This window comes from Haliotis rufescens, unplaced genomic scaffold (assembly GCF_023055435.1).
Source record: "Haliotis rufescens isolate VD_foot unplaced genomic scaffold, xgHalRufe1.0.p SCAF_11, whole genome shotgun sequence".
NCBI classification, from domain to species: Eukaryota; Metazoa; Mollusca; class Gastropoda; order Lepetellida; family Haliotidae; genus Haliotis; species Haliotis rufescens.
Window position 1 is genome coordinate 19,978,123 of NW_025963791.1, and position 24,521 is coordinate 20,002,643.

Consider the following 24,521-nt stretch of genomic DNA (forward strand, 5'->3'; position numbering starts at 1 on the left):
CTCTGTATACTGGTATAATAATATTTACTTTACGTCGTTTGGATGTGGTAATGTTTCAACCTGGTCACATTTAGCCTACAATAAGTTTCTGTTTTTCTCTCTGTATATTGGTATAATAATATTTACTTTACGTCGTTTAGATGTGGTAATGTTTCAACCTGATCACATTTAGCCTACAATAAGTTTCTGTTTTTCTCTCTGTATACTGGTATCATAATATTTACTTTACGTCGTTTGGATGTGGTAATGTTTCAACCTGATCACATTTAGCCTACAATAAGTTTCTGTTTTTCTCTCTGTATACTGGTATAATAATATTTACTTTACGTCGTTTGGATGTGGTAATGTTTCAACCTGATCACATTTAGCCTACAATAAGTTTCTGTTTTTCTCTCTGTATACTGGTATAATAATATTTACTTTACGTCGTTTGGATGAGGTAATGTTTCAACGTGGTCACATTAGCCTACAATAAAATCATATCAGTAAACAGTTCCTTTAATGACAAATGTTCTATTTCTCCAAATATATTGTAAATACAATGTTATGTGTATTCAAGATCAGTAACGGGAGACACTGTTGTACATATACGTGCAGTAATTATCATAAGCAGAAAATAATCGACCTGCTGGTAAATACTGACTACGGCGAGAAGTGCTTTCAAGAACGGTTTTGCACTGGAATTAGAGTTATCCGCCCCTGAAAATGTGAACATGACAGGCTTGATCGTTCGAGAAGTTTCTTGAGGGGACAGTTTCTAAAAGGTTGACTGTGTTTATAGAAGAGCAACACGTGGGCGATTCGAGGCCTTTTTCGACATGGCTTGTTCCTTATATAATTGCCAAGTGGGTTTGGGATACCTATTTTGAAACACCAAATCTATGCCAGCTTCCAACAGAATTCTTGCAAGCGTGTTTCAAGACAATGAATAGTGACAAAAACTGGACATTCGGGAATGCACTGACATTAATCATAGGGCCTGTTACTTATTGCTACTGCTACTTATTTGACCAATGTTATTGTCTTTTTATTGAAAACCTAAGCCAGTGGGTGTTTAATATAATGTATTGATAATTCGGTGACCCTGTGCGGTCATTTCCCGGATAAACTCTGCGTTTCAATTTGGAAATCATCCGCAAAAACAGTTTGAATAACATGTGATACGCTCACCTTTTCGCGAACACCTGGTATTATTACTATTTGATAGTGATTCCTAAATACATGCTCATGATATAGTCGGAATTGGACAATCGACTCTGCTTTATGCAGAGATTTCTATTGGATATGGAAAGGGTTTTGTCGCTTTATTTTAATACTTGGTCTTGCAAATATGAATGGTAACATTAGTTTTAGGTATATCACATCGCTGTACAAAACGGATAGCGATGCTGGTGTGAAAAGGACACAGAAACTAAATTTCATATTTGTTCTTGGTATAATTAAACTTTATAATTTCAATCTTAATGACGCGTCAGTCGTACAAAGTATTGGTTATATTATACAACCAAAGAAGAACATACATAAGGATATTTCCAAATTTGACGCATCAGTGACAAATATGATATCCGATGCAATTCCCTATTTTGAGTTGGTTGGTTGGTTGGTTTGTTGTTTAACGTCGCACTCAGCAATATTCCAGCTATATGACGGCGGTCTGTAAATAATCGAGTCTGAACCAGACAATCCAGTGATTAATATCATGAGCATCGATCCACGCACTTTTGATCGATGACATGCATCAAAAAAGTCAGCGAGCCTGAACACCCGATCCCGTTGGTCGCCTTTTACGACAAGCATAGTCACCTTTTACGGCAAGCATGGGTTGCTGAAGACCTATTCTACCCCGGAATCTTCACGGGTCTCTACTTTGAGACAGGGTGGTCGGGTAGCCTAGTGGTTAAAGCGTTCGCTCACCCGGGTTCGATTCCCGACTTGGGTACAATGTGTGGAGCTTATTTCTGGTGTCCCCCACCGTGATATTGCTGGAATATTGCTAAAAGCGGCGTATAACCATACTTACTCACTCACTATTCTGAGACCCGTGAAGATCAGGGGAAGAATAGGCCTTCAGCAACCTCAAAGGCGACTCGTAAGAGGCGACTAACGGGATCGGGTGGTCAGGCTCGCTGATTTGGTTGATGCATGTCATCGATCGCAATTACTTGGATCGATGCTCATGATATCAATCCCTGGATTGTCTGTCTTGACTCGATTATTTACAGACCGCCGTCATATAGCTTGAATATTTCTGAGTGCGGCGTAAAACAAACCCTATTTTGACTTGTACCATATGGTCTGGTGTTATTTTCAGGTGAACAATTGACTTGGCATTGAATGTGTTTGTGACGGGTGCCACCGGTGGGGGAGGATACGCTTACCTTTTCGCGAACACCTGGTATCATTACTATTTGATAGTGATTCATAAACACATGTTCATGACATAGTCTGAATCGTACAATCGACTCTGCTTTATGCAGAGATTTCTGTTGGATATGGAAAGGGTTTTGTCGCTTTATTTTCAGAAATGTAAGACTAACTGGCATAGGTTGACCAGTATATCCAGTTAGATTGACCAATCAAATATAAGTTTCCACAAAGACGTGCGTGTCTGGTTGAGACTGTAGGAAGGACTGAAGTTATGATTTTTATATGTGAAAATATGGTTTATTATTGAGTTTTCCAAATGACTCTTTTATCATAATTAATGTCATGCCAAGAACATAACGTAACATGACATAAATCTCCATACATGGATAATAGGAGTGTAACACGAGCCATGGGTACATTCGCATACATCTTCATGATTAATAAATGTTTGCTTTGCTGTGATTGATAGTATTGATAATAATTTTATGGATTGTATTATACTCTGACAGCCAAAATGGAATTACTCTGATAGAGTTATATGGCGCAAGTCTTTTCACACGTACGTCTAAAGATAACAGAAAACGTCATCACCAGACCCTTGATTGGCAGATTGATATACATAACAGAAAAGCGCCGAAAAAGAACTTGATTCAAATTTGCTGGGGCTGACTTAGCCCAAGCCTAGAGCCCCTTTGAGGGCCAGGGCCCACTTGCACAAAACGATCTTAAGCGCTAAGACTATTGTAAGCCTATGTTAAAGTATGGGAGTTAAAATCATCTTAGCGCTAAGATCGCTTTGTGCAAGTGGGCCCAGGGCTCAGTTACAGAATGCGACTTTAGCTTTTAGACGATCGTAACATAAACCTATTACAGTCGTAGGTCTAAATTAGCATTGCTAACCGCTCTTGCCCTGAGCCCTGATATTAGAAATCATCACCATCAGCGTGGGCCTGTGATGGACCTCAAATCTAGAATGTGGAAGGAGTCACCCGATATTGTGATCATTGACTGATCATTAATCGAAAACGATACAGTTTGCATTCATCAACACCTGTTGGTGCTTTGTATTTGAATTAAAAAAAAATAACTGACTCACCTCGATTTGACCTTGATTCATCACACTATCTATATGCGCATACAGTGTAGCCGGAGTCTTGCGCTCGTCACGCTAATGTCCCGGGTTCGATTCCCGACATGGGTACAATGTGTGAAGCCCATTTCTGGTGTCTCCCGTCGTGATATAACTTGAATATTGCTAAAAGCGGCGTAAAAACAAACTCACTCACTCAATCACTCAACGGAGTCGTGATACCATACCCGAATACCCGTGGTGTGGTTAGTTTAATCAATGTGTTTAATTAATAAAGCATGTCAAACTACATAAATAGTCATGGAGTCAGATCTAAAGGTAGCAACCTTCGGATTTGTCACCTTTTTTCCACCTTTTTTCAGGTGAACAATTGACGTGCCTTTGCAAGTGTTTGTGACGGTGCCACCGGTAGACAGGGTACACTCAGCTTTCCGCGAATACCTGGTATCATCACTATTTGATAGTAATTCAAAAACACAATCTCATGAATAGTCGTAATTTCTTATTTTTGTGTAAGGGGTTTTGTCGTTTCTATTCATCAAACGACAATAGGGTGAGATTCTGATTTATTCCGGTATATAGGGTAGTGCCCTAAGTTTCTTTCTTACACAAAGTGTATGCCTATGCTGTTCGTAAAATTAAGCTCTCGGTATCTATATTTAAAAAGTGTACGAAAATTATCAATATTTTTACCGAATTAGAACTTACACCTTAAGATAAAAAAATCAGAAATAAAAAGGTTATTATATAACCGGAATATCTATAGTTGCTATAATATATTTAGTTGATCGCTGCTCGTAGTGTTATGCTATATATATAATGATTATGTCGGTACAATAAAGTTGTATCGTCTTCATGGTATATCTGGTGCCGGTGTTCGAGGGAACAAGTCTTAAGTGTTTAATAGTAAATGTTTACCATCGCCTACCACAGTAACTGTGTGCCAATATTTGTATATAAGGCAGGTCATAATATATTAATAATGCAGATTAGATTTCATTCATAACCTAAAGAAAAGCAAATGAATGTCACATCATTATTCTCAAAGCACCCCTAGCATCCAGACGCTTTATTCATATTTGAAGATGGGAACTCGATCCAGCGTTCTGATTACATAACACACAAACTATGTATTCTACCAGGGAGTTATTCTGTCCTCCGTCTGAATGAGTATGTACACATCTGTACAGTGTGCATTGCAGGTCAAGTATACTTTCAGTGTAAGGCGATTTTCATCTTCATATACACAATTACAACTGTATGTGTTGATCACGATTTAGGGGTGTATTGCAAGGTAATGCTACAACACACAACTCACCGGTGTGTGTGTGTGTGGTGGTGGTGGTGTGTGTGTGTGTGTGGGGGGGGGGGGGGGGGGGGGGGGGGGAGATACAGTCACGCTGTAAGAAGCATCGGTGTTAGACACAATGTTAAGCTTTGCGAAGGAAGGTCTCTTTACACACATGGTGTATTTTCATATTGTTCAAGGTGCCGGTTATTGAGAAAAAATGTTATTTGGCGACGACAAATGTGTCAGGATGGCACATTCTTAGTAAAGTGCTATAGCTAGGCTATTGAAGTACTGTTTTGTTATTTTTCTTACGAGACAATCCAGCTTATGTTGAGTGAGTGAGTGAGTTGGGTTTAACGCCGCTTTTAACAATATTCCAGTTATATCACGGCGTGTCAGCTTAATGTGGGAGGAAAGCCCGAAGTGATGCCGGTCTCAGACGTTTACCACTTCGGTGAAACCCACGAGCACGGGTATGGTGCTGACAAACCTAGAAACATAATCGGGGCGAACCGGGATTCGAACCCACAATCATAGGTGTCTTGCGTGCCAAAGAGACGCAACTCTGCACAGCGAATCACGGCGCCCTAGACGACTGGGCCACCCGTGGCCCCAGCTTATGTTGAACTTTTCAATCTGCGTGGAGGTTCGGTGTACAGAATACGATGATGTGATATAAACTAGTTGACTAATTCAGAAATCAAAGATTTAGGAAACTGAGACCCTTTGGTCAAATAGAAATCCCGTCGGATCGAGGCTGTCTTTAAGAATATTACTTGCAGTAGCTGACAACTGTGTCATATAACAAATTGAGTGAGAGAGTGGGTAGTGAGTGAGTATGGTTTTACGCCGCTATATCCAGCAATGTCACGACGGGGGACACCAAAATTAGCTTCACGCATTCTACCAATGAAGGGAATTGAACCCGGGTTTCCGGCGTGACGAGCCAACGCTTTAACCGCTAGGCCAACCCTGCGCCCTTTAGAGGGAGTAAAGTTGATGGGCTTCACACAGAACCCCATGTCGGGAATCAAACCCGAGCCTTCAGCGTGACGAGTGAACGCTTTATCCAGTGTGCTACCCTATTGTCTTTCCCATAACAAAATAGTAGAGATTTCTAACATATTTGAAAGTTATAGCATCATAATTATAGTGGATTTTCAAAAGAATATTTGTCTTTGTGTGACTTTAAATCACAATTCAAACGAAACGAAAATAGAAGAGACACTGTCATAAACGTTCCCTCATAAATCATTGTAATAAGAATCGTGGAGAGATGTGTGAGTGGGGTCCGCCCACAGGCAAGTGGCTGTCACATAAAACTATTCATTATTTAACATATTTATATGGATTTGTTTCAAGCTTTTTGTTCAAATGTTTCTCATTGTTTTATGAATCCGGGGTGCGTCCGACACACAGTCAGAATGTGGCTTGTCTTAACATCCAATCTGTCATCTACAAGAATGTGTAACAAAACAAAACGAGGAAATACCACCACAAAGATAGATATAACATAGATGTTCGTTATATGAGTTAGGATGTTCTACTGTGATGACATAGCACCAGGTGCGATATCGGTTAACATGTCCTGGCAAACCGAATACACCAGGTGTTCGCAACATGACATTGTGCAAGCAGATCCTACGCTTAAGATGACACCAGGTGTTCGCGATAAGGGTCAACAAGCTCTGCATTGATGGGGACACCAGGTGTTCGCGATAAGGGTTAACAAACTCTGCACTGATGGGGACACCAGGTGTTCGCGATAAGGGTTAACAAGGTCTGCACTGATGGGGACACCAGGTGTTCGCGATAAGGGTTAACAAGCTCTGCATTGATGGGGACACCAGGTGTTCGCGATAAGGGTTAACAAGCTCTGCACTGATGGGGACACCAGGCGTTCGCAATATGGATTAACATGTTCTTCCCTAGTGGTGACACCGGGTGTTCGCAATGTGGGAAAGCAGACCCTGCCCTTATTAGGACACCAGGTGTTCGTGACACTGGTCTGGGTGCCGTAGTTCAAAGCGATCTTAGCGCTAAGGTGATCGGAACTCCCACCCTTTCACATAGATTTACGACAGTCGTAGCGCCTAGGTTGGTATTCTGATGATGACACCAGGTGTTAGCGACGTAGGTGAGCACAGGTTACCTAACTTATTACATCCATCAGGAAGACCCATGTACATGTACCCCTTCATAACATCCGAAACTGCATGGTGAGGTGAGGTGGGGTGAGGTGAGATGAAATGGGGTTTAACGTCGCGTCCAAGATTATTGGACTTATATAGCGACGTGCATGCACGTGTGTGTGTGTGTGTGTGTGTGTGTGTGTGTGTGTGTGTGTGTGTACTAGTCCGGACTGATTCCCGACCAGTCCTTGTTTTATCCCCTTAATGCCGAGCGCCAGACAGGGTAACAACAAGTACCCAACAACGTCTTTTGGTATGACGCGGTCGGGGATCGAACCCAGGACCGCCCCGGGCGGACGCTCTACCACTAGACCACGGAGGCGGTCCTAAACTGCATGGCAAAAGAAAGTACATGTATACCAAAAAATAAAACAAACATGAAATGGTTATTCGAAGGTTATATATTTGATTCGATGATCGTGTCGTGTTTTGAACCTTAAGTTTGCAGCGTTTCGGCGACTGTTATCAGCCGAGTGACGTTTTGATAAAAAAATCTTTTCTTTTTTTTTCAAATCCAATTTTCAAGTGTATGCTTTTCATGCAGTTAACATGCTCTTTAATAATCGTAATGTGCATCCTCTCATCCCACCACCGGTGCAGAGAAATAAAACAAGACAATTTTGGATTGACTCACAAACATGTTTAACTTACCGCGCCTGTTACAAAGTAGTAATCTACGTCATAATATCTTACAGTGCATTGATATATGAAATCCAGTACGGTCAATGATAATTTAATAGGTGTATAACATATTATACTGCAATGTTACTTGTTCATTTACCAAGTTCCATTTAAAATTCCGATGACAAAAGAATAGTGGATTCTTCAGATCATTAAGTCCGGCCAGAGACAGAAATGGAGAATAGGTCCGTGTTGCCAATGATTCTCTGACACTCGCATTGTACCACGAGACATAGATGTAAGTCATTCTAGATCTAATCCCACAAGTCGTCAGGGAAACAAACGACAGGGTAATGAATTGGTAGCCAGGCAACATACACTTAAATATAAAGACATTAGCTATGACATGAGGAATTTGTAGGTATCAATCCTTTGGCGACATAGCTTACGTTTTCAAACAAATTCAATCAAAGAAAATGAGGTTTGCAAATTCTCAAAGACCCAAAAAACTTGTATTCATAAAGGACGTGACAATGGTTCCGTCTATATTTCAAATCTCGACATATCTCTTTTCCATAATCGGGTTCTGTTTAATTTTAAATTTTAAGTTCGGAAAATTTAGAAAAACGCAACACCATCGATGAAACATTCAAGTGGCACATTTTATATGGAGACGCCCCAAGGTATAATATTCACCGCATATACACTGTAGCCTGGGCGTGTAGCGTCAGTTATGAAGCTCCTGTGCTATATTCACAAGCTGACACATATATTACACCTCTACTTTGTATCCGCCTTAAATAACCAGAGTGTATTTACATAACGGTGCATGATGAAAAGCAAATGTAAGGTCTCCTATGAATGATATCCTCACTTACAGTTATGCGAAAAGCCGACCGATTTCTGAGACACACATTTAGGTGGGAACAACTAGATCGGTATGCATGTTACACATACTGAGTGGTGAGGGGGATATTGGTTATTGTGGAGGAGAATATAGGGTCACAGTACGTCAATGTCAATGGGGGAATGCTTTGAAGACTTACGTTTAGTGTCCGACGTTTTGACGAGAGGGCATAGAAGGAGTGTGAGTGAGTGAGTTGGGTTTAACGCCGCTTTTAACAGTTTTACAGTTATATCACGGCGTGTCAGCTTAATGTGGGAGGAAAGCCCGAAGTGATGCCGGTCTCAGACGTTTACCACTTCGGTGAAACCCACGAGCACGGGTATGGTGCTGACAAACCTAGAAACATAATCGGGGCGAACCGGGATTCGAACCCACAATCATAGGTTTCTGGCGTGCCCAAGGGACGCAACTCTGCACAGCGAATCGCGGCGCCTTAGACGACTGGGCCACCCGTGCCCCCCCCCCGCGAAGGAACTAAATGCGTTGTGTCGTTACCCGGAACATTTATTTGTTACTGACAGCGACATACACATGTAGGTCAATGGCAAACAGGAGAATCTAATACTTATATACCTTTTTTACAGACAGTATATGGAAACATTTAAGTTAATGATTTTGCCATTAAAATTTGCTGATTGTTTGTGAGAATCACATATTGAGGATTTGAAAATCAACACTTTTTTTTTTTTATTGTTATTTTTATTCTTAGCGACTGATCAGTGAAGTGAGGTGAAATTGGGTTTAACGTCGCGTCCAAGATTATTGCGCTTATATGGCGACGCGCATGCACGTATGTGAGCGTGGCTCCTTGTACTGTCGGTACTGATGCCGATTTATAGTGCTAGCACACTGAGATACCATGCTGCAGTTTAACATGAATACCCTACTCAGACACAGTAAAACTATACTGACTCCGAGCCGACCAGTCCTTGTTTTAGCCCCTTACGTGGTAACAGCAAGTACCATCTTTTAACGTCTTTTGGTATGACGCGGCCGGGGATCGAATACATGACCTTCCGCTCTCCGGGCGGACGCTCTAACACTAGATCCCGGAGGCGGTCGATCAAGTGAAGTACATCATATATAGTGATGTGATAAACAGCACTCGCATGTCCCGATATTTCCTCACAAAATTTATATTATAGTACGATTACTTTCATTTCACACACACACACACACACACACACACACACACACACACACACACACACACACACACACTATATGCCATTCGACAATGCTTCTTGTTGATTAATAACACTTTCAAATACAACCAAGATATAGAAAAGCTTAAACAATAGGGAGTTCAATCATCAACATTGGCCATTCCTGTGCACGTACATATTCGGATACAGTCGCAATCGTATAATGGTCTCTGCTTTCAGAAGAGATGTCTTATGATTATTGAAATGTGTTTTGTCGTTTTATATGATGTATATAATATGTACAAATTGTATATAAACTTCAAAAGTTTGCCCACCATGTGTGTCTTGAGTGAAAGAGTTGTGATCATCGAATGACTCAATGTTTCATCGTCTTCTTTTCCAGGATGCTGTGCAGCTGCTCTGCCCGACAGGTGAGAGATTCAGTTGTTGCTTTATGAAGTGTTGTGTACTGACCACTCCTGGACAGTTTGTTTGTTTATTTGTTTGTTTGTTGTTTAACGCCGCACTCAGCAATATTCCAGCTATATGACGGCGGTCTGTAAATAATCGAGTCTGGACCAGACAATCCAGTGATTGACATCATGAGCATCAATCCACGCAATTAGGATACGATGACAAGCATCAACCAAGTCAGCGAGCCTGACCACCCGATCCCGTTAGTTGTCTCTTTCGACAAGCATAGTCGCCTTTTACGGCAAGCATGATTTGCTGAAGACCTATTCTAACCCGAATCTTCACGGGTCGCACTTTCCTAGACAGTGAGTGAATGGTTTGTATATCTGTATCAAGAAATGTACGTGACATAAAGCCTGGACCAGACAAACCAGGGGCTAATAGCATGAGCACCTATCGCCTCCGTCGTGATACAACGACGCACAAAGGAGACAGGAAGCAATTTTGTCTGCATGTCTAATTGGATAACGGAATGAATTTATTGGCTTTACTTTGAAATGTAGGAAACAAATGAAACAAAGATGGCTTACCGGTGTGTTTTTTTAAAAAGCATTTCAGAGTGACAATGTGATAAATATGAATGAGCGAACGAATGATAAGGAATGAATAAATGAATGAGTGGATGCATAAATAGATGGTTAGAAAATGTGAGTCCATTATATGTTCAAACTGAGCGATAGCCGCGAGGAATTCCAGCCTACCCAGGGGATTCCTACGCGTGAATAAATAACACTTTTTTGTGGATAACAGTACTCCACTGTGATTTAATCATATCAACAAACACAAATGGACATCAACACTTTGCGCTTCTACAGTATTCACCCGTACATGATGAGGTGAAATTGGGTTTAACGTCGCGTCCAAGATTATTGCACTTATATAGCGACGTGCATGCACGTGTATGTGTGTGTGGCTGCTTGTACAAGTCCGGACTGATGCCGATTTATAGTGCTAGCTCACTGAGATACCATGCCGCAGTTTAACATGAATACCCCACTCAGACACAGTATACTGACTCCGAGCCGACCAGTCCTTGTTTTATCCCCTTAATGCCGAGCGCCAGACAGGGTAACAACAAGTACAATCTTTTAACGTCTTTTTGTATGACGCGGCCCGGGATTGAACCCTGGACCTTCCGCTCTCCGGGCGGACGCTCTACCACTAGACCACGGAGGCGGTCCGTACATGATGAAGGGATAAGAAGTAGGTCTGAAACGTCGTTACAAAGAAGTTGTAAAAAAATGTCATGTTTTTATAATCTTCAAACTTCTATCAATGCCTATTCAAAGACGTGAGCAATTCTTGAGCAGCTTTAGTACCCATGGTACATTCCCCAGCTGTCATACCTGGAAGAAAATTGTGAAAGATGCCATTAAAGCGAATGATCTTGAAACCTGGAGAAAACGCATAAACTCTGATCCAGACCTAATGCATTTTAAACAAATTCATCCGGTTATCTCCCCTCACAAAGCATGGGAAATTGCTAGAAGAAACCCAGATCTGAAACAAGCTGCAACCTTCGTGATCCACTTGTGCGCAGTCTGGAGACCTGGGAAAGTCCAGGGAGTGTGTGACATGTGTATGTTTGCCCACCAGGACTTGCTCGTCCATGTTGTGTGTATATGTCCACAGACAGAGCAACTCAGAGACAGTTTGTGGTGTAGCATAGTCGACACTTGTCCAGTGGAAGTCAGCGTGGCTCTTCATAACAAGCAGGAAATTGAGTTAGTTTGCTGTCTCCTAGCATGTACGCCCCCGATCCCAGCAAGTCCAGAGATGGTAGAGAACTTTGCAAAAGCTGCAGTCATAGGTCTCTTCCAATTGAAGAAATATATAGACCTTGTGAAGAAACATTATATGTTCTGACATGTGAGCAGGGATAGACTTAACATAAAAATGCCTGTTTTCGTACACTTGTAAATACTGTATTTATATGTTTGTAACTCTCCTATGGAGGAATAAAGAATATATATATATAGGTGCTCATAATATTAACCCCTGGTTTGTCTGGTCCAGGCTTTATGCCACGTACATTTCTTGATACAGATATACAAACCATTCACTCAGTGTATAGGAATGAACCCGTAAAGATCCGGGTAGAATAGGTCTTCAGCAACCCAGACATGCCGTGAAAGGCGACTATGCTTGTCGTAAGAGGCGACTAACGGGATCGGGTGGCCAGGCTCGCTGACTTGGTTGATGCATGTCATCGTATTCCATTTGCGTGGATCGATGCTCATGATGTCAATCACTGGATTGTCTGGTCCAGACTTAATCATTTACAGACCGCTGTCATATAGCTGGAATATTGCTGAGTGCGGCGTTAAACAACAAACAAACAAACAAAGCTTTCACTGCTGCATATGTCTGTTTGTTTTGCAGGGTGGACGTTATATCGATCTGAGTGTTACAAGGTATATAACTACACGCGATCATGGACAGGTGCACTCAAAGTTTGTCAGACGTAAGTGCTGCAGTACATCATGTTTCTTTAATAAGTGGCATATAAGTAGTTCTCCGATGTCGGGACATACGTTGTGACATGTAGATACATGTCAATTGTAAGTGATCGTTTAACATTAATTTAATATCATAAATGAGGCATGACGTTAACATGTCAATAGATCACATTTTAAAAAAACATCTTTTGTGACTTTAATGGCATCAAACTTTCGCTGGATCACAAAAAACAGAGCTAAGTACATTAAGTGTTGATTATATTGGGCCACTGTTTCTTACACTGTCATTAATATGACGCAATTGTACTTCATCTAAAAATAGGAAATTACTGACTTTTACATACACGAGCTCCTAGTATTTATAAAAAATATACTTTGAAGGCTCGGTATGTTCATTAGGCTTCTCTTCAAGTGGAAACGACATTAAAGTAAAGAGGAGCGGTCGGGTAGCCTATAGTGGTTAAAGCGTTCGCTCGTCACGCCGAAGACCCGGCCGGGTTCGATTCCCGACATGGGTACAATGTGTGAAGCCCACTTCTGGTGTCCCCCGCCGTGATATTGCTGGAAAATCGCTAAAAGCGGCGTAAAACTTATATTGACTTTTCAGAACTGATGAATCTATGTACTTCAGTTATAAAACTCCTGTTTGTATAGTGTCTGAAACGGGACGAAAAGTGACTTATAGCATGCTTACTTTTCTTTATTTTGACGTAGGTATGGGTCAGATCTTGTGAAAATCCGTGATGTCTACAAAAACAATGACCTTGGTCAAGCTGCTCAAGACAAGGGGATTGCCAACTATTGGATAGGTGAGCTACACAGACTGATACTGTCTCTTGAAAACCAATGGCGCGCAAGTATTTGGTCGCATAGAGGGTACAACACCTGTTCACTCTCCTGCGCGATGAGGTAAGATGAAAATGGTTTCGTTTGCGAAATGTTTATATGATGTTCTATCGTGGATGGAGACAAGGTCAAAGTAGCCGCCCCTCAGATGAAGCGTGGATGATATTCTGGACCAGACAAACATGTGACTGGTGTTATCAGCAACGTCCGACGCCCTCGGGGTAACATGACACGCACTCAAGCAGTTAACCGAGTCTGACCTCTGATCTATATGCAACTGGGGCGGTCGGGTAGCCTAGTGGTTAAAGCGTTCGCTCGTCACGCCGAAGACCCGGGTTCGATTCCCGACATGGGTACAATGTGTGAAGCCCATTTCTGGTGTCCCCCGCCGTGATATTGCTGGAATATTGCTAAAAGCGGCGTAAAACCATACTCACTCACTCCATATGCAACTAGGGGCCTATTTTACCCCGAGTGTGCCATGATTACATACCAGTTGGCTAGCAGCCAGTTATCGCCATTATTTGTGTGTTATATCTGAAATGTTCTGTGTATAAAGTTGACTGTACCAGTAACTTTGATTCTTATGAAAAAATAAGCAAAATGAATACGCATATTTCTGTCCGTGAAAAAAAATTGAGTCGTTTTTTTTTATATAACCTGACGAGAGTAGGAATCAAAACCGTGGAAATAGAACCTTCCCGTTGTTTAAATGCAAGGGCGGAGCCAGCAGTTTTTAAATGGAGGGGTCCAAAATATAAAAATCCTTTTTCAATGTGTGCGCTCGCAACTACAACTTTACAACATACTACGTTTGGTTTTCAAAAGGGAGGGGATGGGGATGGGTGCGGAGCCAGAGTCAGAGCCACACCATTTGATTTAAAACTGCTTAGTCCCTCCATTTAAACTGAAAAGGAGCCCCAGTGAGATAGGAGATTCAGAACCTGAACCTGCGGAAAATCTAGACTTGCTTCATTTAGGTCTGGCATTACAGTTGGGACTGGCTTGAAGGAATAATAGTATGGTTGGTTGGTTTGTTGTTTAACGCCGCACTCAGCAGTATTCCAGCTATATGACATCAGTCTGTAAATAAACCAGTCTGGACCAGACAATCCAGTGATTAATATCATGAGCATCGATCCACGCAACTGGGATACGATGACATGCATCAACCAGGTCAGTGAGCCAGACCGCCCGATCCCGTTAGTCGCCTCTTACGACAAGCATGGGTTACTGAAGACCTGTTCTCTTCCCGGATCTTCAGGGGTCTACTTATTAAAAAATTCCCTGCTACATAAAAGTAAACATTTCTGTAGCAGTGTACTATTTTAAGAATTCACTGCTACAGAAATGTCTACTTTTATTTAGATCACCAGGGTTAAGATGGACAGTGGGAAGGCAGGAATTTCAATTTTTAACAGCTTGTAGCATTAAATGATTACTTGCAGGTCTACATAGGTAATTTGGGGCGGTTGGGTAGCCTAGTGGTTAAAGCGTTCGCTTGTCACGCCAAAAACCCAGGTTTGATTCCCGACATGGGAACAATGTTTGAAGCCCATTTCTGGTGTCCCCCAGGAATATTGCTAAAGGCGACGTAAAACCATACTCATTCACGCAGGTAATTTATATCTATACACATACATAGTCATAAATTTTAATTTTAATTGGTATATGACATTACTCTTGATATATCAATACTTAAATTTCCAATGACAGCAATAGTGACTCCGAATTGTGCTGCAGGTTTGACGAGACAGCCAGGAGCCAGCAACAGTGCACCAAGTGTGTGGAGTGATGGGGAAAGTGTCGCTGTTTTCGAGGGGTTTTGGATGAACTCCCAGCCCAAGTTGGACAGTGGGGAGTGTGTGTACACTGCAGGAGTTGACTCATTCTTCAAGTGGTCCTTCGGGACATGTGAGTGGAAGAGAGCCTTCATATGCGAGCTCCAGGCTTGTCCTCAAGGTAAGGGACTTATGTATAACACACAGTGACAGTCAACAGCTCTGGGTGGTTCAAAGTTTGTTTGGTTACGGCCAAATCAATATTTTTAAAGACTTTTCCGTCAGAATATGGTTGAAAATTTAAAAATTAAAACAAAATCAAACATAAGTAAGTATTCAAAGACATATCTTATTTAAATGATACTCTGGTGTATAGAATGATCCCGATATATGTCTAGATGTATAGGAAAACTTATATTGTGTGTGCTTGAAATGTAGTGTGATTGATAATGATTTATTGAGCATATTATCATTGTCAGCTGCTAATAATGTTTCTTTAAAAAGACCTCTTGATCCTAGTGTGACTTGTTTTGACAGCTTTGTGTGAGTATATAAACTGGGACAGCAGGTCAGTTGATCTGTAGTAGGAGGAATAATGGTGGGGTGATTGAACGAATGATTGGTTAATCAACTAATCATTCCTCATTCAAAATGATTATTGATTGCCGAAACGTCTCATCGATGAAACATTTCCATACGTGAAGTTTGCAGTTTTGCGTTAAGAGCCGCTCCACAATTTAAAAGATCAACTTTTGATCAGCCAGTTGTGAGGGTGCCTGTAGTCAAGCCAGCCTATGAAGCAACATATTACTTATCATCAATTATACATCAATTAGCATCTCATTACAATGTTATTCTTTTCTATTGTATGTAACCATACTTTTTTAACGTAATAAAAATTAGAAATAAAGAATTGTGAGTTTTATTGACGGTTGTCCATCATGTTCAGTCAGTTGCCCTCAATATCTGGCCCAGTTGATTGGTTAATCGAAACCTGATTTTCCTGTTTTCAAATATAAGCTTCTCTTACGATAAATTAATGTTATAAGTTATAAGTCTCATATAGAGATAGATAATAGTTATGATTTATTTTATTATTGTAATTTGTGATGACTCATTCAATATCATTTCCTGGGAAATTAATCGTAAATGAGTATTTGATTGCATCAGTCAACTGTCAACTAAAATATATTTTGAGTTTGTATTTGAGTGCTTGAACTGACATTTTTTTCTGCATATGTAGGATTGAAGATATGTGATCTGATGTAAAATAAGCTCATTAGCTTGGTATGGGATCTGCCCCACAGTTGCTGTGGCAGTGCGGAGACAAGCCACTAACATCTGCTCAACATCACTAACATCTGCTCAACATTGCAAACATCTGCTTAACATCACAAACATTTGCTCAACATCACTAACATCTCAACATTACAAACATCTGCTCAACATTGCAAACATCTGCTTAACATCACAAACATCTCAACATCAAAAACATATGCTCAACATCACTAACATCAGCTCAACATCACTAACATCTGCTCAACATTGCAAACATCAGCTCAACATCACGAACATCTGCTCAACATCACAAACATCTCAACATCACAAACATCTGCTCAACATCACAAACATCAGCTCAACATCACAAACATCTCAACATCAAAAACATCTGCTCAACATCACTAACATCTGCTCAACATCACTAACATCTGCTCAACATTGCAAACATCTGCTCAACATCACAAACATCTGCTCAACATCACAAACATCTCAACATCGCAAACATCTGCTCAACATCACAAACATCAGCTCAACATCACAAACATCTCAACATCAAAAACATCTGCTCAACATCACTAACATATGATCAACATCACTAACATCTGCTCAACATTGCAAACATCTGCTCAACATCACAAACATTTGATCAACATCACGAACATCTCAACATTACAAACATCTGCTCAACATCACTAACATATGCTCAACATCACAAACATCTCAACATTACAAACATCTGCTCAACATCACAAACATCTGCTCTACATCACAAACATCTGCTCAACATCACGAACATCTGCTCAACATCACAAACATCTCAACATCAAAAACATATGCTCAACATCACTAACATCAGCTCAACATCACTAACATCTGCTCAACATTGCAAACATCTGCTCAACATCACAAACATTTGCTCAACATCACAAACATCTCAACATTACAAACATCTGCTCAACATCACTAACATCTGCTCAACATTGCAAACATCTGCTCAACATCACAAACATCTGCTCAACATCACAAACATCTGCTCAACATCACAAACATCTGCTCAACATCACTAACATCTGATGTGTCCATCCAATCACATATAAGTATCCATCCACTAAGTTAGTAATGGGATAAGATTATTGTGTGGTTGACTTGGGATTTTGGCATAAATTTATATAATTAGAAACATCGTTGGTGGGTTAGTTTAAGGGAATTTGGGCAGCTGACATAATATCTACTTTTGTAGTAATTTATTGTAGGAGCTTATGCTCACGTGCAAGTAGTGACACTTCTTGCATGCTCAACTTGGCGGCAGCCATGATTAAGAGAGCTGAGATGTAAGGAGCTTGGTCATTAGTTCTGTGGTCTGTGTGTCGGCTATGTACAAGTAAGCCTACCCGTGGGTAGGGGATCGTCCAATAAGATGCACACACAGAGAAAGATGCACACACAGAGTAAGATGTACACACATAGAGTAAGATGAACACACAGAGTAAGATGTACACACAGAGTAAGATGCACACACAGAGTAAGATGAACACACAGAGTAAGATGTACACATAGAGTAGGAAGCACACACAGAGTAAGATGAACACACAGAGTAGGAAGCACACACAGAATAAGATGAACACACAGAGTAGGAAGCACACACAGAGTAAGATGAACACACAGAGTAAGATGCACACACAGAGTAAGATGAACACACAGTAAGATGCACACACAGAGTAGGAAGCACACACAGAGTAAGATGAACACACAGAGTAAGATGAACACACAGAGTAGGAAGCACACACAGAGTAAGATGAACACACAGAGTAAGATGCACACACAGAGTAGGAAGCACACACAGAGTAACATGCACACACAGAGTAAGAAGAACACACAGAGTAAGATGCACACACAGAGTAAGATGAACACACAGAGAAAGATGTACACACAGAGTATGATGAACACACAGAGAAAGATACACACACAGAGTAAGATGCACACACAGAGTAGAAAGCACACACAGAGTAACATGCACACAGAGTAAGATGAACACAGAGTAAGATGTACACATAGAGTAAGAAGCACACACAGAGTAGGAAGCACACACAGAGTAACATGCACACACAGAGTAACATGCACACAGAGTAAGATGAACACAGAGTAAGATGAACACATAGAGTAAGAAGCACACACAGAGTAGAAAGCACACACAGAGTAACATGCACACAGAGTAAGATGAACACAGAGTAAGATGAACACATAGAGTAAGAAGCACACACAGAGTAACATGCACACAGAGTATGATGAACACGCAGAGAAAGATGTACACACAGAATAAGATGAACACACAGAGTAAGATGAAAACACAGAGTAGGAAGCACACACAGAGTAAGATGCACACATAGAGTAAGAAGCACACACAGAGTAACATGCACACAGAGTATGATGAACACACAGAGAAAGATGTACACACAGAATAAGATGCATACACAGAGTATGATGAACACACAGAGTAAGATGAACACACAGAGTAAGATGCACACACAGAGTAAGAAGAACACACAGAGTAAGATGCACACACAAAGTAAGATGAACACACAGAGTAAGATGCACACACAGAGTAAGATGAACACACAGAGTAAGATGAACACACAGAGTAGGAAGCACACACAGAGTAAGATGAACACACAGAGTAAGATGCACACACAGAGTAAGATGCACACACAAAGTAAGATGAACACACAGAGTAAGATGCACACACAGAGTAAGATGAACACACAGAGTAAGATGAACACACAGAGTAGGAAGCACACACAGAGTAAGATGAACACACAGAGTAAGATGCACACACAGAGTAGGAAGCACACACAGAGTAACATGCACACACAGAGTAAGAAGAACACACAGAGTAAGATGCACACACAGAGTAAGATGAACACACAGAGAAAGATGTACACACAGAGTATGATGAACACACAGAGAAAGATACACACACAGAGTAAGATGCACACACAGAGTAGAAAGCACACACAGAGTAACATGCACACAGAGTAAGATGAACACAGAGTAAGATGTACACATAGAGTAAGAAGCACACACAGAGTAGGAAGCACACACAGAGTAACATGCACACACAGAGTAACATGCACACAGAGTAAGATGAACACAGAGTAAGATGAACACATAGAGTAAGAAGCACACACAGAGTAGAAAGCACACACAGAGTAACATGCACACAGAGTAAGATGAACACAGAGTAAGATGAACACATAGAGTAAGAAGCACACACAGAGTAACATGCACACAGAGTATGATGAACACGCAGAGAAAGATGTACACACAGAATAAGATGAACACACAGAGTAAGATGAAAACACAGAGTAGGAAGCACACACAGAGTAAGATGCACACATAGAGTAAGAAGCACACACAGAGTAACATGCACACAGAGTATGATGAACACACAGAGAAAGATGTACACACAGAATAAGATGCATACACAGAGTATGATGAACACACAGAGTAAGATGAACACACAGAGTAAGATGCACACACAGAGTAAGAAGAACACACAGAGTAAGATGCACACACAAAGTAAGATGAACACACAGAGTAAGATGCACACACAGAGTAAGATGAACACACAGAGTAAGATGCACACACAGAGTAAGAAGAACACATAGAGTAAGATGCACACACAGAGTAAGAAGAACACACAGAGTAACATGCACACAGAGTATGATGAACACACAGAGAAAGATGTACACACAGAATAAGATGCATACACAGAGTATGATGAACACACAGAGTAAGATGAACACACAGAGTAAGATGCACACACAGAGTAAGAAGAACACACAGAGTAAGATGCACACACAAAGTAAGATGAACACACAGAGTAAGAAGAACACACAGAGTAAGATGAACACACTGAGTAAGATGCACACACAGAGTAAGAAGAACACACAGAGTAAGATGCACACACAGAGTAAGAAGAACACACAGAGTAAGATGCACACACAGAGTAAGATGAACACAGAGTAAGATGCACACACAGAGTATGATGAACACACAGAGAAAGATGTACACACAGAATAAGATGAACACACAGAGTAAGACTAACACACAGGGTAGGAAGCACACACAGAGTAAGATGCACACACAGAGTAAGATGAACACAAAGAGTAAGAAGAACACACAGAGTAAGATGCACACACAGAGTAAGATGCACACACAGAGTAAGATAAACACAGAGTAAGATAAACACACAGAAAGATGCACACACAGAGTATGATGAACACACAGAGAAAGATGCACACACAGAGTAAGATGAACACAGAGTAAGATGAACACACAGAGTAAGATGAACACACAGAGTAAGATGAACACACAGTATGATGAACACACAGAGTAAGATGCACACACAGAGTAAGATGAACACACAGAGTAAGATGCACACACAGAGTAAGATGTACACATAGAGTAAGATGCACACACAGAGTAAGATGTACACATAGAGTAAGAAGCACACACAGAATAAGAATCACACACAGAGTAAGATGAACACACAGAGTAAGATGCACACACAGAGTAAGATGCACACACAGAGTAAGATGAACACACAGAGTAAGATGCACACACAGAGTAAGATGAACACACAGAGTAAGATGAACACACAGAGTAAGATGCACACACAGAGTAAGATGAACACACAGAGTAAGATGAACACACAGAGTAAGATGAACACACGAACACACAGAGTAAGATGAACACACAGAGTGAGATGAACACACAGAGTGAGATGAACACACAGAGTGAGATGAACACACAGAGTAAGATGAACACACAGAGTAAGATGCTCACACAGAGTAAGATGTACACACAGAATAAGATGCACACACAGAGTAAGATGAACACACAGAGTAAGATGCACACACAGAGTAAGATGCACACACAGAGTAAGATGCACACACAGAGTAAGATGCACACACAGAGTAAGATGAACACACAGAGTAAGAGGTACATTTCGCTACATGTTGTTCATCAGCCGTTGTGTGTGTGATGCTGCAGGTTCGTTCCGCTGCTCCAGTGGCCAGTGTATCAACAGTGTGTATAAGTGTGACGGATACGATGACTGTGAAGATGGATCAGATGAACTAGACTGTCGTAAGTTTTATTGTTTCATATGAAGTTACCATCAGTTTATTATCACTTTATCTTATTTAATGTTTGGATGGATGTCCAGAATGGCAATGATGAAGGTTTTTGGAAACATTAAATTGCTCATTAAGAGTTTATCATTAAAGAGAAACAAACTGTGTATGTGGTATTGCAATAACAGAGTGGTTCCACTTGGATCGTCAACTGTCAGGAATACACACTGTAACCTGTAAACTGGCTGACTTTGCCTACTGGTGTTACCCTGTCAACCCATGGTTGGTCTACCTCATTCATTCTTCTTTAGCCTTTTTTTTTGTTGTTGTTGATTAATGGTGCACTCAGCAATATTCCAGCTATGTGACGGGGGTCTAAATAATCAAGTCGGGACCAGACAATCCAGTGATTGATATCATGAGCATCGATCCATGCAATTGGGAAACGATGACATGCCTCACAACCAAGTCAGCGAGCCTGACCACCCGATCCCGTTAGAGGCCTCTTACGACAAGCATAGTAACCTGTTATGGCAAGCACGGGTTGCTGAAGACCTATTCTACCCCAGATCTTAATGGGTCTCTTCTTTAGCAGAGATAGTGCTGCATGGCATGAACCACACTAACACTCTGTCATGATGAATGATTGATGCATGTGTCCATACTGGCCCATTTCCATATAGGGATGGCCACAACAATCATAAACTCTGACTTGCTCCTCTGGTATTTGAATCTATATGATCTACTTTCAACACATAAAGATTGTCATTCTCAGTGATATGATGTTTTTGTTGAAGTGGGTCAAAGCAAAAGACAATAAAAGATGGTACTTGATCTTACCCTGCCTGTCTGAGTGGAGTATTCATGTTAAACTGTGGCATGGTATCTCAGTGGGTTAGCACTATCAAATTGGCCTTAGTCCAGACTCGAACAAGCAGCCACACACACACATACATGTGCAGGCATATTGCTATATGAGTGTAATAATCTTGAACGCAATATTAAACCCTATTTCACCTCACCTCACCTACACACATGCTCACATCATGCTTGCACACACAGACACACACACCCTCAAACACCTACACACATGCTCACACACATGCTCACACACACAGACACACACACACGCACAGATGCACACAAAGTGAACTAATTTAGCCTGGTGTTATTTCCAGCTGGGAGATGCCACTATCACCTGAAGGCCCCGACAGGGAGCTTCCAGTCCCCTAACTACCCTGCACCTTACAATGGACTCCAGCAGTGTTCCTGGCTCATTGAAACCTCTGTGGGATCCTATGTGCAAATACAGGTACACACACAGAGCAGCTGTTAATGATCATCAACTCAAGGACTGGTTTAAGGCCTAAGGTTTCAGTATGAAAGTTAAGCTTGAAACATGTCAAGGTGTGCAGGGGAACACAGTTATGTAGATGTTGATGGAACTAAACTAATTTTTTACCAGTTAGGTTGCCTTTGCAGAAAGGTTCGTTGGTTTGTTTCTTTGCTTGTTGTTTAACGCTGCACTCAGCAATATTCCAGCTATATGACGGCGGTCTGTAAAATAATCGAGTCTGGACCAGACAATCCAGTGATTGATATCATGAGCACTGATCCACACAATTTGGATACGATGACATCCAAGTCAGTGAGCCTGAACACCAGATCCTGTTAGTCGCCTCTTACGACAAGCATGGGTTGCTGAAGACCAATTCTAACCCAGATCTCCATGAGCCCATTCCCATACAGTGAGTGATTGGTTTGTATATCTGTATGAAGAAATTTATGTGACATAAAGCCTGGACCAGACAAACTAAGGGTTAATAGCATGAGCATCTATTGTCTCCGTCATGATCTAGCAGGAAGTGTATAATATATGTTGTCTGATGTGTGTCCTAAATAAAGTTCCATAATGATGTAAATCATCTCCTTTTAAGTTTCAAGCTTTTTCAACTGAAACTGACAAAGATGAAGTGCTGGTCCTTGGAGGCGGATCCACCCTGGCCACTTCATCCCTGCTAGCTCGCTTGTCGGGGAGTCCTAGTGTCACACAGTTCCTCAGCCACAACAACTTCCTGCTCTTCATCTTCTCCAGTAGTGCAGATGTACACCAAGCTGGCTTCTCCGCATCCTGGAACACAGGTATGCCAGATGCTGCACTCAGGCATGCACTGAAACCTTGTAAATTGGTTGGTTGGTTGGTTTGTTGTTTAACACCGCACTCAGCAATATTCAAGCTATATGACGGCGGTCTGTAAATAATCGAGTCTGGACCAGACAATCCAGTGATTAATATCATGAGCATCGATCCACGCAATTTGGATCGATGACATGCGTCAACCAAGTCAGCAAGCCTCACCACCCGATCCTGTTAGTTGCCTGTTACGGCAAGTATGGGTTGCTGAAGACCTTCCAAAAAGTTGCATGAATACCAACATATTTTTTCGTCTAATGAATGATAGGTTTAATATAATCACAAATATGTTTTTTATGTAAATGTGTGTGTGTTTACATGCATGATTTTTGTGTGCATATGTGTAGACATTCCCAAAGTATTGTGGGGTTTCAAGGGTAACAGTGTCCCGATTGCATGATTTCCAGGGAAACAGGATCCCGATTGTTGGGTTTCCAGGGAAACAGGGTCCAGATTGTGGGGTTTCCATCGAAACAGGGTCCATATTGTGGGATTTCCAGGGGAATAGGGAACAGGGAACAGGTTTCACTACCAAGCCCTTGATAGCATTTTCATTGTTACTGTCTTTAATGTCTTGGCAAAGAATGGTTTATTAGCATTGGATTGCAGGATAAATCATCTTTGTCAGCACATGCATTTTGTATCCCTGATTTCATCACAATGATTTTAGACAACAGTTAAGCACTTTTATACTTTGGTGTGAAGACTGATTCTTTCTTTAATGGTTATACCTGGTTT

The 24,521-nt window shown here is 41.1% G+C and overlaps 1 protein-coding gene across 1 annotated transcript in view; it reads left to right on the top strand.

Moving 5' to 3' along the window:
• Positions 1-24,521, top strand: part of LOC124137287 — a 127,228-nt gene that overhangs the window by 14,240 nt on the left and 88,467 nt on the right. The window contains exons 2-7 of the mRNA XM_048392883.1: positions 10,017-10,044; positions 13,261-13,355; positions 15,136-15,354; positions 21,507-21,602; positions 22,768-22,901; positions 23,527-23,731. Coding sequence (XP_048248840.1) covers positions 10,017-10,044; positions 13,261-13,355; positions 15,136-15,354; positions 21,507-21,602; positions 22,768-22,901; positions 23,527-23,731 — 777 coding nt within the window. The remainder of the gene's footprint in view (positions 1-10,016; positions 10,045-13,260; positions 13,356-15,135; positions 15,355-21,506; positions 21,603-22,767; positions 22,902-23,526; positions 23,732-24,521) is intronic.